Source organism: Thermobia domestica, chromosome 2, assembly GCF_964235325.1.
Source record: "Thermobia domestica chromosome 2, izTheDome1.hap1.1, whole genome shotgun sequence".
Lineage (NCBI taxonomy): Eukaryota > Metazoa > Arthropoda > Insecta > Zygentoma > Lepismatidae > Thermobia > Thermobia domestica.
In genome coordinates, this window is record NC_137455.1 from 22,285,533 (window position 1) to 22,307,332 (window position 21,800).

Below are 21,800 nucleotides of genomic sequence, written 5' to 3' on the forward strand. Positions count from 1 at the left end.
AATGTACCCCATGTAGTTTCAGAGTACAGGGTGGTAAAAAAATAGACAAATTTGACGTTTTTTTGTAGAATCTTGTTAGCTTAAATTGGTCATATCTCCCGTAAATATTGGACTAGAGAGAAAAATAATATACCGTTTTGAAGAGGAAAGAATAGGCTACTAGATATATCAGAACCATTTATTTGAAAATCAAATATCATTTTCCGGGAAATTCCAGGAAAATTTTGGATCAATGATATCTCAGAAAGTGCTCATTTGATTTCTTTGAAATTGGGTACCAAGATATCCCTATATGTACGGCATAAGTGTGCCAAATGTCAACTTGGCCAAGAATGGGCCTGGAGTCTACAATGATTTTCGTGTGATCATGTCGGGAAAGATACCTGGAGTGCCAATGTGCAACTTGCCAATTTGTCAGTACTGATAAAGTACGATGTGACTGACCTAGCAGTAATGTTTTTCTAGTGCAATCTGTAATTCAGTATTCCTGTGGGGATCTTTGGAACATCCCATTATAAATCGTAGTACATTGCATTGACCTAAATATGTGAACATTCTGCCAGGCTCTCGAATCATCTGGAACATTCTGGAAGGTTCTCGAATCGCCTGGAACATTCTGGAAGGTTTATTACCTGTATAAAAAGCAAAGGACATTAACACTGCATGTTAGTAAGCTCTTAGTTCTAGGCTGGACAACAAGTCTAGCTGTAAGTGTCTGTACAGGCCTAGTGTTCGAGAATAGTAAGTGAGATCACAGTGACTATAAAGTAGGGATGGCCATTTCCGGAAAAATGATTTTTCCGGTTTCCGGAAATCACGTTTTCCGCTCTTCCGGAAAATTTTCCGTCTTCCGTTTTCCAGAAAATTTTCCGTCTTCCGTTTTCAATTTTCCGGTTTCCGGAAAATGTGACTATCTCTAATCTGAAGGTCTTCACACTTCACCAACTTCTGTGACATCATCAACGTTTTCATCTTGAGACAGTGTGGCCGTCCCTGTATTTTCTTCTATTATAGTTGGATGTCTTGCTCTCATGTGGTACCATAGACCACCAGTAAATGTTTCCAAACTTAATTACAGAAAAACAGTATATACATTTTGAAGTTAAAGCATTCTTCTCACGTTTGAAATGTTTCCAAATGTTCGACTTCCGCAATTTTTACGTATGACCTAACCTTACGAGATCTCAACAAGCAATCACTGAACTGTGTGAAATTCAAAGTTCTTTTAACTCCTGCCAGGGGTCTGCCCTCAGGGACACGCATAATCAGGGATTCTCCGAAAAACGCATGATCAGGAATTTCCCGGTTCATACGAATGATCCGAATGTCCCCTCATAAATAGAAAAAATACGTGGTTAAGCAAGTGTTCAAGTAGATGTGACAGAAAGGAATGTTTCTTCGCTGAGTTGCTCAACCTGCTCTCCTATCCACTGTTAAGTTTGAGTTGCGTTTCTATAGCAATAGATGTTGAAAACCATTTCTTTATTTGCTTAGTTTCGCGTAGCATTCTTTTATTTTTCTTAACCCGGCGTTGGTTGCAGTCCATTTTGACACGCGGTTGGTCACGGGTAAGCCAAGCGTTGACCCAGATTACCAGACGCCCTGCTTTCGGATTATATGTCTTCATTTTTTACCCATATATATAAGAAAGGTATTTTCCTGGACCTAACGCAAACATTTAGTTTATTCCTTAATTTGTTGTCAGTGAGCTGACGAAATAAATAGACTGTTATAACTACATTATCTTCCTCTGGAAGAACAATGTGGTAACAGTGGTATGATAAAAGTAAAGAGAAGCTTGAAACTGCTTTCAGGCAACTTTGGGTCAGACTGCTGTTTCCATTTACGTCTCTATCTTATGTTCACTTTATATTATTCACTTATATTGAATATAGTTTTCAATTCGAACTTAAAGTTCTTTCTTCAGCAACTTTGACTCATTGACTCAGCCTGACGAATGATGATGGAATGAAGAAAATGGGAGGTAACGGGACTCCACAATGCCCACATGATACGAACAGAAATCGAACCGGGAATCCCATACACCGAAGGCGAGCGCTTTACAAATGAGCCACCGCAGCTCGAAATATAGGCCTACTTTTGAAGTTCATGGATTTACAAAGTTATGTGTACTTGCAATATAATAAATAAATAAATAAATATGGACAGAACAAATTAAAATTGTAAGTAAATCATAACAAAATTGTTATAAAAATTTAAGAATATGTTGTAAAAAAACACTGGAAATTTCTCTCTCGCGTGCCTACAACATTGTGCTGCTAAAAATAATGCTGAAATGTTATGTTTTTACAACACATTTTTAAAAACTCTAAACTCTCACCTACAGTTTGGATGACGAATAGCCTAGTTTATTTATTTATTTATGGTTTAGTATATGGGTTGAAATTGATTAAACTCAAAAGGGACCTTCACACTTTTTCTTCTTTTTCTTAAAGAGTACCGAGAGTGCCATAATTGTAGTAGTGTATCTAGTAATGATGTGATCACTATTAGACTAATGATCACAATAACTAGTTTAAGTGAGAATAAATAAAGAATAACAGTAGCCAACTTATGTATATTACAATTAATCTACGGAATACGAATTTTTCACAAATAGCGAATTGACTGTAAATACAGGGACAATCATTGAAGATAATCAAAAACCGCAACTAAGTCTACGGAATACTCTGTACAAATTGTTCTTTAAAAGAAAGAAAAAGCGAAGGATTCGGTGATACAGAAATAAAAATGGTGCTGAAAACGTTCCCAGAGAAGAAAGATTAAAATAACAAACACGGAGGTACAAGATAAGGAGGTATTTTTCTTAAGAATATGTGCTCTATAGCTTTTTCGTAAGTAGACAAACACTTCATACTTGATTCCGCATAATATTAATTTTATCTACTTTCTAAAATTTCCACATTAAAAACTGCACGTAGCACTAAGGATATTCTATTGCCTAAAAACAACAGTAGTGTGCAAAAAGACACTTATCTCTTACATACGAAAGTGAAAATATAAGTCTTTTGCAATGTTAAGTTTCAGCACAATATGTTGATTTAACAACATAAACTTTCACAATCTGAATAACTACATTTGATGTTTAAAAAAAAAAAAAAAACGAATACTCAAAATGCATAAAATCACAAGTACTGTGAATGTTGCCTCAATTTTATGAACCAGCACCAACACTGAGAATTAAAAAAGTGTTGCAGTTTTATGTGTCGAATTTTATATTACCTGAATATAGAAACACAACTTACCAAAGGTCCCCAATATGTGTAGAGGTAGCCAATTCTAATATCTGGTACAAATTGACTTGTTGCCATAATTAAAAAGTAAAGATTTAGAAAAAACTTAAATTGTTGGAAAAGAACCTGCAAAATAATAATAAAAAAACAATTAAAAAATTGAAATAAATCTCGACAGAAAATCATCTTGAGAAACAATGCCCAACAACTAAAAACAAGAATCTTCAAGGTATCATATTGTAACTTATTTAACTGATGGGTTTAGATTTCGCAACTCATCTCTTGTACACTGCATTCTTAATTCGTGCAAGTACATACAATTACATGGATTAGAAGTAGATATGTAATCATGCTTGAAGATGTCACCGATTTATTTCAATGGGAGAAAAAAGTGTTTAAAGGGAAAATATTAGCAAATTAAAGTTTTTCTTCTTCTTACAGGGTGCTTCAGAAATCAGTATGCTACGCAACAGGGTTGGCTGGTTTAAACCAGCTGTTTTTTTTTTTTTTTTTTCAAAAAAAAATCTAACTGGTTTAAATCAAAACAAGAAAAATGTTCGTAAAAGTGTAAGTGTTCGTAAAATCTTGATGAACACATTTGTGGGTTATCACGTTTCACTCCCGTATATTATTCGTATTATATTCAGACTTAAATTCCCCATTCATTACTCAGATTATACTACAAAAGCAACTTTTCACATATATATAAGTTTATGAATGTTTCTTGTGTGATTTTTTTTTTATAGTTTGTTAATATGTTTATGCAAGTGCAATCAAAGAAAAATTCTAAATATTGTTTCGTTTCATTGATGTTTACTATTGATAAAATACATCGAAATGCCGTACTTTTTTTTTGGGGGGGGGGGTCATACAAATCCCACGAGAGGCATTTATTGCAATCAGAAGTATCTTTGGTATCTATTTATGTATAAATGGGTCAGAGCCAGAGTGGACTCAAATAATTCGTATCTTTATTCACTTTTGTTAGTGATACGCAAATTAAGTCGTTGTATTCCTTTTACTTAGACTAATAAAAGTCATAGTGAACTAACCTGGACTAAATTAGTTCTTCTGTACTCTGCAATATTTTGAAACTGTCCATATGTAATTCTGTATGGACTGTCCATATGTAATGGTTTCACTTGTGCAGCTGTTTATCTTTTTGTCGTTCTGAAAGGACTCTTGACAATTATATTAACAAAAAAAAAATGAAATGAAATCTTTGAGTTTTACGTCCCACGATTATGCCGGTTAGGCTAAAGGAGACGGTGATTATGAGAAATGAATGAAATGGTGGAATGAAGAAAGTGGGAGGAAACGGGAGAACCCCGAGAAAACCCACGCACACGGTGTCTGTCCACCACAAAGTTCACTTGGCGGGGGCTGGGAAATTATATTAACAAGTATGTAAAGATCAGTACAACGTATTTTTATCAGGAGTCCTTCGTGAGTGAGTCGGCAGACGTATCGCATTTGTGGCCAATTAATCCCGGTTTCGAGTTCAAATGGAGGACAATTCCTCTCGAATGTAAGCCGAGAAGCGGTTTGGATTCCGCTTCAAGCTTATGTGACCCCTTCCAGCATAACCCGGTTGCTGCATAATAACACCAAGGGGAAACGAAATTATTTCTGTCCATATGTGATATAAATAGATATATAGAGCAAATTATTTAAACCAAAAAAAAAAACTTGGTTTAAACAAAAAAAAAAGTTTAAACCAAAAAAAGTTTTTTTTTGTGTGTTTTCAATAAAAAACATGGTTTTTGCCAACCCTGCTACGCAACGACAGACCTATTGGTACTAAAATTGGAGGACATCCTTATATTCTGTTTATGATGTACGGAAATTGTATTATATTTGTGAAGTTTAAAACAGTGTATCTACACAGCGAAGTAATTATATCAGAATACAGCAGAAGATATAGTAATGCTTGTTACTTAGCCTATCAGAGGATATATGAGATGTTTAGAATAAAAGTCTTAAAGTCACTCATGATAAGCTTAGTATTGGCTTGTCAATATTCAGACACTGGACTATTCTCTTATTGGAGTACAAATTATTTACTAGCTATGTAATAACTGCAAATTTGGAGCGAAGCGATCGACCTTTATTGATTCTTCATAGAATTTTTTAATCTCAATTGTTTTCGTGAACGAACACAACATGCAAATAGTTGAAGTTAGAATATCAGCGAAAAGCATAATACCTTTGAAAAATTGTGTTCTCAAGAGGAAAACGAAAACGGCTTAGCCCTATTTCTAATGCTGAAAATTCTATTTTCCATTGTTTACAACGAGAATTCGTGCACCAAAGTTTTTCCAGTGTTAAGTCGATGGGCATTCCGTTTTTTGGAGATTACTGCTCAATGGTATATCCGATCGTGACATGTGACCTCTCACGACACTCAGCGCGAACTCTCAAATTACGATGTCAAATTTGGTTAAGAACGGATCAGGCATCTCGGAGGAGTATCCGGACAAATAAACGCCTAAGTCGAGTGAAGAGGAGTTTAGGCATCTCGGAGGAGTATCCGGACAAATAAACGCCTAAGTCGAATGAAGAGGAGTTTAGGCATCTCGGAGGAGTATCCGGACAAATAAACGCCTAAGTCGAGTGAAGAGGAGTTTAGGCATCTCGGAGGAGTATCCGGACAAATGAACGCCTAAGTCGAGTGAAGAGGAGCTTAGCTCCAACAACACAAACATATATTGTGAGGATCCCCACCTTCAGCACAGGTACATGTCAATACAACACGTATTATTATTTACAAACAATAAAGCAGATGAGAAATTACAACAAGGAAGGCACGAAACCAAGACGACGGAGCCCAGGGAGAAACGAGCCATCAAGAGGCCTTCTATAAAAGCGCAGCCTGAAGAGGACCAGCTATCAGTTTGACCGCTGATCAAATAACCTACACCTGCTCCGAGGTCGCTATGGACTAGGAGTACACCTTTACCTTAATCCGAGGTCACTTTGGACTAGGAATCCTAACCACAACTAAACCTCGCGAAGCTGCTTTGGGCTGAGGGGGTTTTCCCCGCAAGACTCACCAAAACCCTTGCAGGTGCTTTGGGGACTGCTTTGAGTAAAGGGGCACCGTGCAAAACACCTTTCTCCTTCAACCAGGTTACTTACAAGGAAAGACATTAATAGATTGATCTTTGTAATTCAAAGACATTTTGTATTTAAAGTTTGTAATAAAATTGGCAAAGGGGAAAAACACCCGGACCGCTATTGACTCTACCTCAAAGACATTACAATATTAAAAACTATATTAAAAACATTCGAAACATTAACATAGTTACACAAATATTTTTTTTTTAAAACTCAAGCTTCGAATACTACTATTACTATATGCAACTTTTCACATATTTATAATATACTGAACGAACAAATAATTTCTACTGTCGATTTTTTTAAAGCATTATCACATAAATTAACCTTTTAAATCAATACAGCGTTAAGGTTTTTACTTTCATATCATACGTACTTATACGAGGGCATGTCAAAAATTACCGGCAATTTTGACATAACTCTTCTTACATTATTCACACTGGCCTGTGTTCTCGTTTATTTTATTGTTATGCTGTTGTGGTCATGCTATGAAAGTTTGATCCTAATTCCTCCATTTGTCTTTCTTTTGTTGCAGATAGATCATGGCCGCTCCATTAAAAGTTGGCACCAAAGAGGAACAACGAGAAGTGATCCGGTTTTTGTGGTCGGAAGGTGTATCAGGAACCATGACTAATTTCCAGACGATGTGCTACTTCACCAATAGTCACTCACCTGTCGAACAGAACCATGTCACGTGCACGCTCAATGCCGGTCGTAGATGGTCGTCCGGCTCTTTCCTCGTGCGTAACACTTGTGCGAACATTTTTGAATTTTTCAGTCTATTCGTAGACACTCCGTTGCGGCAAGACACTGTTCCTGTACTGTGCCAAAAGTCTTTAATGGATTGCGGCACGGAAAAAAAGAGAAAGAAATGGAGGAGTTGAGTTGACTTTTGGTTTTTAGCGTCCCTTTCAGCAGCGAGGCTATATGAGACGTGGACCTACTGATTAACGTGGAATCCGAACCACATGAGCTCCCGCCGGGAATCGAACCCGGGTCTCCCACGCCAAAGGCGCGTACGCTAACCGCTTAGCCACGGAGGAGCTCAAAGAAATGGAGGAATCCGCATCAAACTTTCATCGCATGACCACACAGCATAACAATAAAATAAACCAGAACACAAGTCAGTATGAACAACGTAAGATGGGTGATGTCAAAATCGCGTATTATTTTTTACTCACCCTCGTATAAAATAATGTAAAAAAAAAAATACAGTAAGATATCTTAACGTATAGCAATTAATTTCGATGTCTTGCTAATCCTCTGATATCTCCATTCAGCCGAACAGTACCTTAAAGCTTCTGAGTTGTTGAATTTTTCACATATTAATCTTTTAATTTCTTTGCCACATAAATAAATTAACTTCTTTTGAAAACTACAAAACTTCTAGAACTCTCCAATTCAGATCTAAAACACCATCTTAAGCTTTCTGAAGCAAAGTTATGAATCGTGTTGTTAATAATCAGAGAGATTTTTCAAAACTATTTTGTTGGTTATCTATCTTTCCAAGTCCGCTGAAACACTTAACGATTTTCTAGGGAAACTTTCTTAAGTTCGCCGGAAAACTTAGGGTTTTTCTAGGGAAAATATCTAATATTTTTCAACGAACTTAGAAATGGCAGATAATCAACACGGTTGTTTTGAAAAATCTCTCCGATTATTAACACGATTTGTAATTTTGCTTTAGAAAGCTGAACATCATGGTGTTTTAGATCTGAAAGTGTGATTGGAGTGTTCTGAAGTTTTAAAGTTTCCAAGAGAAGTCAAGTTTATTAATTCGGTAAACAAATGAGAAGATTTATCTGTAAACATGTAGCAACTCAGTTAGAAATTTCAAGTTACTATTTGCCTGGAGGAAGATGTCTTGGAATTAGGACATCGAAATTCATTGCAACATACGGAAACTCAAAAATTCGCTAACTGTAATTTTCTTATTAATTATGATGCCACATGGTTGGTTACCCGATAATGTTAACAGTAAACCATCTTACAAAAGCACTATTTTATAGAACACTAACTTGTACTCAGAACATAAAGTATATGGAATTTAAAAGATATTCATGAATTCTACTCCTTCATTTTAAGTTTTTCAAAGGTATGCAAGGTAATTGAACCCATGTACGACGGTTATTTATAGGTTGCTAGTATTGCTCCTCTCAAGCAAAAATATTTTCATTCAGAAAGCTAACAGAATAGTGAATGAGCGTGATAAAAGTAAATGCCAGGAAGCGAACTTTCTTGCTAGGATTCAATGATTAAACACAATAGCAAATAGTAAACTAACCGAGTCGCTAGCAGCCCAGTAATAAGGAATTCCCCTTATAAGTGGAAGACTGAAACTGGATTTTCTACTTCACCAATAATCTCAAGAAAGACTACTGACTTTCCGTCTTTTGAAAAATATAATACACTGCTGGTGAAAATGGATACTCTCTGATTTATCTTTTGAATAATACAGCACAAAAAATAAGTTTTTACTTGGAAATTTTATCCTGATTAAAAATGTCTCTTTTAGCAGGTGCATTAAAGCAAACTAATTTTTTATTTACTTTATGCTGAAACCATGAGCGGAATCTTAATTACGTTTTATGGATCAGTGATTGATACTACTATGAAAAATGATTTTACAATATTACCTGAGAAGTGAACTTAACAGCTTTAAACGTGATCCGAACCAAATGAATTTTTACAGGGAATCAAACCAAAGTCTTCTGTGTTGTAAGCATGTATGTTAATCATATAGCCACACGCAGACATTCCATTAAAATTTTATAGACTCATAACTAGATATTTTGTAAAGACAAAGAAAACTGGTTTGCGACCCTATCAAACGCATCTTTAAACATACTCGAAAGCAAATTTATTCCAAAAGAAATTGGTATCAATCACGAAATATATCTTAGGAGTCACTCTTTACATAGCTATCTAACACTTAATTTTAACCAATGATACAAAGACTCCGCTGAAGAGTGGAGCGTAAAAAACTGAAAATATGGATTAAATTAACATCTACGAAACTAGCCAGAGTCAGATTTCTTCCTTTTCTAAATCAATTATGATCTACGGGGTAAGACAATTAAATTTTCCAAATCAGCTGATGTCGCCTTTGAGGTGTCCTTTGCGAAAATATGCACTTTGATTTAAAATTGTAACATATCCGAAAACATTCTTGCACTTACTTTTCCGAAACACTGCGAAATATGTTTATAGTCGTGCATGTTAAATATCCATCATAAAAACTGTGTTCTTTTAAAATAGCTTGGGAAACAGCTAATGACGCATGGTGCTAAGCGAAGAGAATCAGGGTTTTCGTCAAGTTGGATATCTGTTATTTCCAAGAATCAGGGTTGGGAGAATCAGGGTTTCGTTGGGAAAAGATTTCTATGTCAAGAACTTGCGAACACTGCAATATATCTGATTCTATGCCGAACCTCAACTGGTATATTATTTTCCTGTTCCGTTCTAATGTTGGAAGACGTCGCATACTTTTTTGCGTGTTCGTTCGTCCGCCCCATTGTTGGAACCTTTTCGACGTGCTTCCTGCTCAGAATAAATAATAAGTAGCGAACAGGAAAGTTAGATCGGAAAAGAATTAACAGTTCTTCAGATTCATGCTTATCATTTTCCGCTACTAATGTAACCCATACCAGTACTATTTCATCGGCCACATCGTCACGACTGAAAAAGCTAGTCTGCGACCCTGTCGATCTCATTGAACGAATCTTTCCGTGATATTTCGGGAACTAGAATAGTTCCATTCCATATACAAAGTAATGCACCCTACAATGCCGAAAGTAACTTTGAATTAATTAACAACAGATAAAGGAACTGTAATGAAATGCATTGAATCATTTCGGAGATATTAGTAACTCTTACTGGTAAAGCACAAATATGAATTATCTGCTGAAGTTAAATCAAATTTAATCTTTTGTTGAAGAATGTATTATTATTATTATTATTATTATTATTATTATTATTATTATTATACAAGAGTACGAAATACTTACAAGAGGCAAAAATGTAATAATATTATACTTTTGATTTCTTATAACATTGGCTGGAAACTTCTCTGAGCATTCTCTTCCTATAAAAATAGTGCGAGTTGATAATTCTTTTTCTCTGCAACATCTTTTCCACAACCAACGACAGCACCTGTAACAAAAATATTAATTAACCTAACACATTGTAAACTGTAGTTCTATTGAGACTGCAGAGTACTTTAGTTGCTGTGGGCACTACCTAGGCTCGTATGTTACTTATACGGACACAAAATACAGGAAAGACAATTGCGTTTTTTTTTTTTTTTTTTTTTTTTTAAAGCACTATTAGTTTGTGAAATTAGACAGAAACTATGGTATCTAAAGTCAAATGGATGATTCTAAAATAATCCGAAGATTCTAGTTGAAGTAAAATGAAGTCTTGGCCCTTTTTTTATGTTTCTTTTTTTTTTTAATGTCTCTATAATTTTGTAAAGTTACAGAACATTATCTAATGAAACAATAATGTCGAACTATGTAAACAAAGTTTCGAAAACATTTGCTGACGTCATAGAATTGACTACATCATAGCTCCACATCGGAAGTATATCTGGATGGCATTTAGTATCTCCCCCAAATCCATCGACGGCCCCGGAGCCGGAACTGTGACTTATAGAGAACGGGATGTGTATATCAACGGTCGCTGACGCGCAGCTGCTTTCTACTAACGCACCCCCCCTCACTATTGCTTGCCCCCCTTGTTGCGCTCCTGCCCTAACTGTAAGATAGCATTCGTGCTCTTTAGTGATCACCCAGCACAAGTTGGTTCATGTTTTATACACTGTAGTTTCTATGTCATATGTCCACATTGGATTTATACTCATCACAGTTACAAATAACGCTCCGTAATCACTACCAAGCGATTTGGGGAAGAAACTAAATAATACCCGTATATCTAATTCAGTGGGTTGCTTTCGTAAACATAAAACCCTGTAAGTGTTACAAAATTACTCGGAAAGCGTGGATTTTGCTTAACTCTAGTTTTTTTTTTTTTTTTTTTTTTTTTTTTTTAAATAATTAGATATCTTTGCTCTTTCTTCAGGTGTTCATGAGCGTTTTTAGTATTATTAGCTCTTAGCCCTTCTAATACTTGTGGTTTCCCGTAATATGGAATCTATGCCCTAATTTAAGTATCATCGCAGTATTAGCCTGGCGGAAGGATAAAAATTTATAGACAAAAAATTAAAAGAATCGAATCGAAGCCTGTAAATTACGACCAAAGTACGCCGATACCAATATTCCATTTCGAATGATTTTCTCACTATACATTTTGATCAACTGTGAAACTTGCTCAAACCAGGATTTTACTCTCTGCTCGTATGTGCTTTTTATTATTACTATTATTATTTCGAATGGTCTCACAATTGTTTTTTACATCCTGGTTTAAGAATACTTTTGTGCATCATTTGTCTCCGATATTTTTGTAGAGGAAACAAAAGAACCTACTAGCTGACAGAGAAGTTCTGAAGGTTATCACAAATTTGAACCATTATAAATGTAATAGAAAGATATTGACTGATATGTTGAAAATATAATTCGAGAAATATTTGTCTAAAACCACGGTGCAGTACAACTAGCTGAGGCATCATTTGTTTGTTTTTTTTCTTTCAATGTGATTGAAGAACTGTTCGTTGATTTTCCTGTTAAATACTAGTGTAAAAATTAGATTTGAGTCTTTTAAGAAATCTTCGGAAGCAATGAAACAGTTACAAACTGCGCGGAATAATCACATTAGTTTTTCTTAACTAAAGAAAAAAAAAATACTTATTATCTGGAGATTTAAAATTGAAACATAGTTACTGCGATTGAAACTACCAATCGCACATGACTTTCTCGTGGCTACACGATCCTTTTGATGCGAGTCTCGGGATCGGTTCCTGAATACACACTTGTTTGTTTACTGATTGAAGTTTGGTGCCATTTTTCAGTACCGAGACTATATCAGACATGGATCTACAACTTCAGGCGGAATCTGAACCGCTGTAATGTGTTCAAATTGCGATGCTCTCCCATCGGAAGAGTTTCCTGAATACACGTAGTTCGGATACTAGGTTAAGCTGTACGTTTAAGTACATGTATATCTCCCACGCTGACAATGTATTTAAAAAAAAAAAAAAAAAAAAGAATAAAGCACGCTTAAAAAGTAGCCACATCACTCACAGTACTATGGTGAGTCATCAACTGGTTTACTACGCACATTATTGTGCTACATTCATTATGTAGTCTATGCCTTAACACGCAAATACCCGGGTTTGATTCTAAGAGCATATAATTTTCGACGTCCCTGCAATTGGAAGGAGTTCAACAAGGATGCTGTCTCTCGTCAACAATATTTAATATCTATCTAGAAAAGAGAGTAGAAAACAGCCTACAAAGTGAAGACGGCATTTCAATAGGAAGTAGAACGATTGCGTGTATACTGTTTGCAGATGATATGGTGCCGGTTTCAGAATCTGAAGAGAAAACCAATAATATGTTAGAAAAGTTGAGGAAGGGCTGTGAAGAATATGAAATAAAAATAAATGTTAGAAACATAATAGCCTTTGTGATTGGAACGAAAAGGTCAGTGTTAAATATAAAAGTAGGAAAGGAGAAACTAGAAGAGGTGACCAGTTTTCGATACCGGGGTAGTATTATTAGTGATGACACGAAGCATGAAGGTGAAATAAAAGCAAGGATATGAATGGTGAAAGGAGCCTTTAGGAGGAAGAAAATACATTTTATTGGACCTTGAATAAAGAGTTGAGAAAAGATTCATACAATGCTCCGTGTGTCGCAAAAATTATTAAAAACGACTGGAAGCTTTCGAAATATGAGGTGTGGAGAAGAATGGAAAGTATGAGCTAGGTCGAGCAGAAAACGAATGAGAGGATGTTAGAAATGGTAGAAGGGAAAAGAACAATTTTATATTATTAAGAAGAGGAATTGGTTGGGACATACGCTAACAAGGAACTCTATCACGATGGACGTGCTAGAGGGTAAGGTGTCAAGAAAGCGAGGGAGAAGGCGAAGGAAGACTACAATAAAGGGGGCAGACTACTAAATATTTTTCAAAAGCTAACAATTTAATCTTTTGTCAGTTTTTCGTAAGAGAAAAGAGATAATGAAATGTAACTTACCTCAGTAATAATGTTATTCTACACCCGAAAATACGAATCAAAAGAATTTCCAGTGTTGCCATCCATAGAAATTACAGTGCGACCAGAATTTGAATTACCCAAAAATCTAGGTTATGGCAGCGACTAGAAAAATGAACTCAACGGCAATTGATGACTTATCATACTGCCTGTGTTCCTTGTTAACTACTTTTTAAATAATATTTGTATCTATTTTGTAATAATGAGTACAAAATAAATAATTTTTAATTATCAGTAGAATTAAAATACAAATATTATTTAAAAAGTAATTAACAAGGAACACAGACAGCATGATAAGTCATCAATTGCTATTGAGTTCATTTTTCTAGTCACTACCATAACCTAGATTTTTGGGTAATTCAAATTCTGGTCACACTGTAATTTCTATGGGTGGCAACACTGAAAATTCCTTTTGATTCGTATTTTTGCGTGTAGAATAACATTATCGATTACTGAGGTAAGTTACATTTCATTATCTATTTTCACTTACGAAAAACTGACAAAAGAAAAATTGTTAGCGTTTGAAAAATAGTTAGTAGTCTGCCCCCTTAATGAAAGATATCAAAACACAAAAATCGTACGTAAAGACGAAGAGGTTAGCGGAAGACCGTGGAGCATGGAAGCTTCTCAGCTGCGGGAAGTGACCTGCCAATACTGGCAGAATACCTATGATAATGATCATTATCATAACCCAGGGAGCTTTCTACTTACTAGTACCACTAATGGTATATGACAGGACCTTCCAGCATTAAGAGCAAATAAGACAACCTACAGCTTAACACCGAGATCCGAACTACATGAGTTCCCATCGAGAATCGAACGCAGGTTTCTCGCACAAAGGCACGTACGCTAACAATACAGCCACGAGAGAGCTCGTTACGAAAACTAAGTTGGTAACACTAACACTACATAAAAAAAACAACTCTTAGCTGGAAATACATACCAGGGAACTAAACATTACATATACAAGCTTTCTATGACATCTAGCACATACTTGTTGCTTCAACTTCGGCTGCTCAGCAAAACTATTACACTAACATACTAGGTCTAGTGCTGAGCAAACGGAAGTATATACTTTTCATGCACAAAATTTAAAATAACGCGACAACCTACGGTGGGGGGAAAGAATAAAACTTACTTTAATTTGGCTATCTGTTTAGGCTTGAATAATTTAACTTCGTTACCACCACACAGCAGCTGACAGTGGCTACATAATCGGTAACACAGTAGCAAAGGCAAACAAAGAATAGCACGTAACCTATGAAATATAGGACGTAACACAGGATGAACAATGCCAAAATTCAGCTCCTTTACACAAAGAAACTAGTACAAACTTAACTACTTATGTAGACGAAAAAATGATATGAAATCTTTAGGTTTTACGTCCCACGCTTATGCCGGTTAGGCTAAAGGAGACGGTGATGATGAGAGATGAGTGAAATGGTGGAATGAAGAAAGTGGGAGGAAACGGGAGAACCCCGAGAAAACCCACGAGCACGGTGTTTGTCCACCACAAAGTTCACTTGGCGGGGGCTGGGATCGAACCCGGGACCCCAAGCACCAGAGATGAACGCTCTACCACTGAGCCATCGCGCCCCCTTATGTAGACGATCTTCCTGCTAACATTTGCAATAAATTGACACTACATGCTGGTATTGATAATTAAGTTATTTGTTTTAACTCCACTATATTTGATTTTTTCTTATTGATTGAGTATATTTATTAAAATTACTAATATCTTTGACAATTTCCAAGGGAAGTTCCTGTAGTTTACGGGAGCATGACTTTTGTGTTTTAATTATCCAACGATAATTCTAAATAATTATGGTGTCAGCTTCCTCCCTATTTTTTGACAATATCATTCCAGGCACGGTATAGTCACCTAAAAATACATGATCTTTTATCAATAACACTCGAATTAGATTCCAGAGCGTCTGATTACATTAGCAACGGTGGTTGATGTCGTTCTCCTGTAAAGTAGCACTGCTGTGTAAATATGTTCATAGTGCGAAAAACATAAAGCAGTTTTCAGGTGGTCACAAATTAGTATAGCACCCATTCCACATCAGGGCTGGGCGAAGCTGAAAGGCCCGAGCAAGATGAGTCTGTATGGAGAAACTGCGTTACAGATGAAGGGTATACGGATGTAGGGATGAAGGAATATTTGTTTAATCTTCTTCTAATATTACAAGTTTGTTTTCAAAGTAGCAAGTAGTGCAATTTTTCGTGATTGCATTAAGACCCCAGCCACGATAAAAAAAATGAGAACTTCAGCCGAATTTAGTTTTTAATATGTATAAAGAATTACGTTCTTCTAGTTTTCATCAAAGAAATCTGCATTAAAATGGGCCTGTTTGTTTTAAGTTACTTACAAGAGAACATGAAGACAGGGTTTGTATTTCCCCTTCCGTTAGTGACTGTACAATGTCATAAAGTTGATTTGATATGACCCATTAAGGTTTGTACATTTGAGGAATTCAAGCTAAAGATGAAAGAAGGGTACGTATGATGTAATGTTTTACTCAACCTATTCCCATCTATCCAATTACACTTATCCACAGAAGGAACACAAAAATACTAAACATTGAGTTTTGTACATATTACAGAAAAACCTGTTTCGACAATTCAATTATTAAACAGGAACCGCGGTGGCTCAGTAGTAGAGTTCAGTTCTGGTGCATGCGATCCCTGGTTCGATCCCAGCTCGCGCCAAGTGAGCTTTGTGGTGGACAAACACCGTAGGCGTGGGTTTTCTCGGAGCTCTTCCGTTTCCTCCCACTTTCTTCATTCCACCATTTCACTCATTTCTCATCAACATCGTCTCATTTAGCCTAGAAGCATAATCCTGGGACGTAAAACTTAAAGATAGTGCCCCTACTGCCTCAAAAAGCTAGGATAACACCTGCCACTGTGCACTCGCATCCCCCACTGGAGATTGACGCGGAACGATGTGTCTTTAAAAGCACTCACATTAATCATGTTGGAAATGGTCTTGTAATCCACCTTACTCGAAGGCAATATAATACGGTGGGAAATAGTCTATATTATGAGGGTTGAACTCACTTGATGGTATGTGCACTGCTAAATGCCATGATTATGGTTCAGAGACCAGGTAATGGTAGATCCCGTCTTCTATAACCTGTTAACGTCGTTGGAAAAAAATATATAATTACCCTTTTAAGTTCTGGCTTTTTTTAAAAGGTAAATTACAGACTTCCAGTCAAGCAACTAGAACATCACCCCTATTTACCCTAGGATCATAGTTCTACCTCATTCTCTTCAGAACAGAACAGTCTCTCAAACAATACCATTCATATTTCCCTATCATGTCACTGAGGCGAGAAATTTTGAAAGGATGTTTCACACCCATGCCTCATTAATTAACCTAGGACGTGTATACTACAGTAATGGTGGGAAAACAGAAATGTAGAGTGAAAACTAATAAGAGGAGAGTTGCATTTTAACCAACTGAGGTAAAATTCTGGGTGCATCCCATTTTATGGCGACATAAATTTGTAAATTCCAGAGAAGAAAATTGTTCTTGATTTCACAATAGGACTGGACAAGTAAATAAAATATATCGGGATCTTGCCTGGGTCCATGACATTTGGGCGCAAAACCTTTCATTTGAATAGGTTTACCTACCTACATATGTTATAATGTACTTCATAACTGGAGCCCGGATGTTAAGGCATTAAATATGAAAATAGGCACTGAAAATTTCGAAAAACTTCCACAAATAATTTTCAAAAAATTAAAATAACATCTTGAACACATCAATGTTTCTGCACATCATGCACAACTTCTCTCTACCAGTTGAAAAAAAAATGGGAACCGCTTCAGACTCGCGAGTACCAGGTCTCCGTACTATGCGGCTTAGTTTTGAAACAATATATATCTTTAATAAAAGACATATGTAACAAAGATATGTAATTCGTGTAAAAAAAAAAAAAAGTACGTATTTCGTTAATGTTTAGTCATTTTAAAGTTGTGACTAGACCTAGACATTCATACTGCACTATGTATTTGATTTTTTCAGTCAGACATTATTAAATTCATCTTAAAATCTGTACAATAATTTCATTTTCTATTATAAATTCTTAAAATGCGTGGTACAAAACATAAGAAATGTTTATTAAGTACTGGCCTGTACCAAGAGGTCAGAAGAAACGAATAAGAGCTAGTTTTGGAATAAAAATGGTACTTTTAATGCTACGGGTGGTTCAGGAAGTACTATATAAGTATTTATTGAATGCTTTTTGTTATTTGATCTGCCCATTAAGTTATTTCAGACTACATAAAAATAAGCACTAGCTATACATTGAAATTGGAAGAATAGGCCAAATAAAATTTACTGTAGGCAGCCTGTGACACCGCAAAATAAATTTCTGTCCTTTATAATATATCTAACGTAAAGGAACGATACGATTGGGCGGCATAAGAAGAACAGCATTATTTTCAATAAGGAAATGGAATCTGAATCTCAACGACTAGTCAAGAACGAACGACTACGCCGAAGCAGCTCATCGTGGAATGCTTTGCGCCCAAACGTTCTGCTCCATCTTATATTTAACATGTATAACAAGGTAAAAATATGAAATGGAAAGTGTCTTCTTTAGCACGAAGTACTCTATAAGAAAGACATGGTAATACAGTGTTCATAAGTGTTTTTCCAATCCTCGTTTATGCGGGTACTCACCATCGCCGACGCGCCTGCTCCTAACGGACGCAAATTCTCGCAAACGTTTGGGTCCTCATACTACACTCCCGCTCTGACTCGGTTAGATAGCATTTGTGCATTTTAGTGACCAGCTAGCACAAGTTTGTTAAAGTTCATTCGTGGCTTATGCACTGCCATTTTTATACCTTATGCGCACACGGTGTAGTTATTCACTTCCACTGAAGTCAATCTGCACCCATTAATGCAATTCTCTTAAGAAACACTTTCTTAGGCAGTAAGAGTGCATTTTCTGCTAAAAGAGATTCCTCCCCAATCCCCCTTCTAAAAGTAAATTTACCTAATATTGTAATAGGGTGTTGTTTGTAAAGCTGGTTGGAAACAATAACGTAAGGATTCATTGTTTTCGTTATTTCTGAATAGATTAGTTTGCAACACTTAACAATTAGAAGGTACTAATTTCACGAAGTAATACACTACAGACGAATACGTATCTAGTGAAGAACATAGCATGAAAATAAGTATGTGTGATTAACAGTTAAGAATGAACAACGAAAGTAGAGCAAGTCTAGGTAAGGCACATTAAAATAACAATAAATAGCAATACAACGTTGAAAAGAGATTCGTGTGCGTCTAATCCGGGCCGCCATCTGCGGAAGATTAGCCCCTTTAAATTATAAGACCCAAGGGATTTAAAGCTATACTACGATGTCAAATTATACGAGTTACACATAATCCAAAGTAGGCCTACAAAGATTACATATCGAGAAATAACAAGAAACTATACTCATTTAATAATTAGCATTTTATTGGTACAAATTGAGAATTGGCTATCATATGAGTGCTGCATGACTTAAAGAGTCCTACTTTACAAAGAAATTGATATCTAAAGAAATCATTTCGGCAAGTACCCTCAGGAATAACATTATAGTACTCTAAGCATGACTGCCATATAAGGTTCAGTGACTTCAGAAAACACCCGTCCCTGCACCGTAATCCTCCGTGCACTCATGTGCCTTCGCTCGCCCATACACGTGCTTCTGTGTGAATTCTGAAATAAATCTCCTGATGCAAGCATACTTAACGAAACGACAACTGACTAACAAACTACGTCAGAATATCTAGCAAAATGACAACATAAGTTTATGTAAAGCATTAAAATTTTTTACCACATATGTATTGGGCTATTCTCAATCTGTACAATTTTCGTATCTGTAATATCTGTCACAGGCAATTATCTTAATACTACTTTACTGACCTACGTAGGTACAAGGAAGTATCACAAATAATATATATATTAAAGGAAAATTACACAACCTGAAGTTCCGTGAGATAGACCAAACGATATGGAGTCTGCTTTAGTTGAAATTTTCTTTCTCTCCAGGCCTACATTTGAGTATGTAGTAACACATATATTGAGCTGAGAATTAATACATACCTAAAACAAGCATTACTGTCATATTTAGGAATCAGAGGAATATCTTCGGCCTCCCTAGCATGGGTTGCGCTCTCTGTTATTGATGGAGCACCACACGAATCTGTTTCAGGAGTACTCATTTTATAAATGCACTTTGTCCTAGTACAACACTTGACATTCAATTACAGGTTCCACACCATATCCTTCGAACAATGTGTGTACAAATCTTGACATTAGACTGGATCTTGTTTCCAATACTGCATCCTTTTCCACATCACTTACATTCTTGTCACACCAGAGCTGCCACAGTACATACGGATGCCGGATGCCACGCTTCACGACTGCCCTTCTTGGAAATGTCTTCTTTCGCCCTCTTTTTGGCGGTCCAACCAAAATCTCCAAAGCGCACCAAAGTAAACAATTACACCTGTTTCTTCATTCGGCGAAGAAAACGCGCGCTAAGATTAAGCTTAGAAATTACTCCGGATATTAATATCGAACGCTATTGATTATGCTATAAAAATAAAACCATTTTCTACACGCAAACTTACCGTTTTCTTCTTTCGAAAGAATTTTCATCCAACAAATGTATGTTATCAGCTGTATTTGTTACAGGCACTGTATCAGAACACACTGACATACTTCGTGAGAAGTTCTTACTTTTTGACTCGACTAATTCCATACTCAGCAGGAGATCTACCTGAGAAGTGTTCATAAGCGTTGATTTTTTCTTCGCAAGTTTACAATCCACTTCAATAACTACTGATTCGTGACGAAAATTTCCATTGTCAATTATAGCATTTCACACACTTAGCGAACGAAGATGCATGTTATTCTGCTGTAGTTTTATCTTCTCGCTGCTAACGACCTCGTTAATCGCTAGAGAAAACATAAGCTATTCTACAACACTTTGTCAATTAGAGATAAACTAGATTTAAAAGAAAGAAAGAAAAAAAAGTCATGCAGATGTAATATAACATTTGAAAAGTAGGGTCTCTGCATAATTGTAATATAACATTTCCCGCACAGGGGGAAAAATCATCTATGATCTACGTCACTTATTGCAAAATGACATGCACGACATTCTTATCACTCACGAGATTTTTTTTTTGCCCGAACTAAAGAAAGATGGTTGCGTGTAGCTACAGAGCTTAAGATAGTTCACTGTCCATATAAAATAAATGCAACGATTGAACTGAAACCAATTTCGCTTCGATCACGTTCATTTTTAATGAAATGAAAGAAAATAAATTATTTAGTTTAGTGTCCCACGATATGCATTGAAACACGCTAAAGGAGATACGGAAATAATTTTAAAAAATGACAATGAAGGCAGCAGGAAGAAACGGGATAACAAAATTGTCTGGGAACGAACCAGGGAACTTTCACGCCAGAGGTGAGTAACGTTACCCGATCCATCAATGAGCCTGAGCTAACCGTACAGACGACAAAAATGGGTGAAGCCTTTTGCTGACACCCTTCCGACTGCCCCCTAAACTGACAGAATTTTAACTAAAAGTAATATAAAGCTCTCTTTAATCCGGCACTCTGTGGTTCAGCACATTATAGGATAATCCGCTAAGCACACTTCATAATCCGGCATTTTATGATTCACCACATTCTATAATCTGGCATTCTAAGGTTCGGCACATTCTATAATACGGCATTTTATAGTTCGGCATATTCTATAATCCGGTATTCTATGTTTGGGCATATTCTATAATCCGGTATTATATGGTTCGGCACTTTCTATAGTTCGGCGCATTCTATAATTCGATACCAATCATGCTGTAATAATTTTCATTTAAATAAATATTCATCTTTGAATTTAATCTTGTGCTTCACTGAATTACAAATAATAAATAAACATTTTAAACCTCGTAGTTCCTAGAATGATTAGGATTAGGAATTACTGGGCTATCGGCATCGATGGCCATGTTAGCCCGTCACTAGGATTAGGATTAGGAATTAGATTTGTGGGCTATCGGCAACTATGGGCATGTTAGCCCGTCACTGGGATTAGGATTAGGAATTAGATTTCAGGGCTTTCGGCAACTATGGGCATGTTAGCCCGTCACTGGGATTAGGATTAGGAATTAGATTTCAGGGCTTTCGGCAACTATGGCCATGTTAGCCCGTCACTGGGATTAGGATTAGGAA

General features: G+C 36.2%; 1 protein-coding gene across 4 annotated transcripts in view; it reads right to left on the reverse strand.

The window, feature by feature from the left end:
* Positions 1 to 21,800, reverse strand: part of LOC145671200 (putative phospholipid-transporting ATPase IIB) — a 252,247-nt gene that overhangs the window by 79,738 nt on the left and 150,709 nt on the right. Inside the window, exons 3-5 of one of the 4 annotated variants that reach the window (XM_081740057.1) lie at positions 14,684 to 14,803; positions 10,379 to 10,523; positions 3,267 to 3,380 (exon numbers count right to left, since the gene is read on the reverse strand). In XM_081740057.1, coding sequence (XP_081596183.1) covers positions 3,267 to 3,380; positions 10,379 to 10,523; positions 14,684 to 14,803 — 379 coding nt within the window. Of the gene's footprint in view, positions 1 to 3,266; positions 3,381 to 10,378; positions 10,524 to 14,683; positions 14,804 to 19,661; positions 20,006 to 20,191; positions 20,606 to 21,800 lie in introns of those variants that run through there. The other 3 variants (XM_081740074.1, XM_081740075.1, XM_081740065.1) reach the window with 3 other exon arrangements.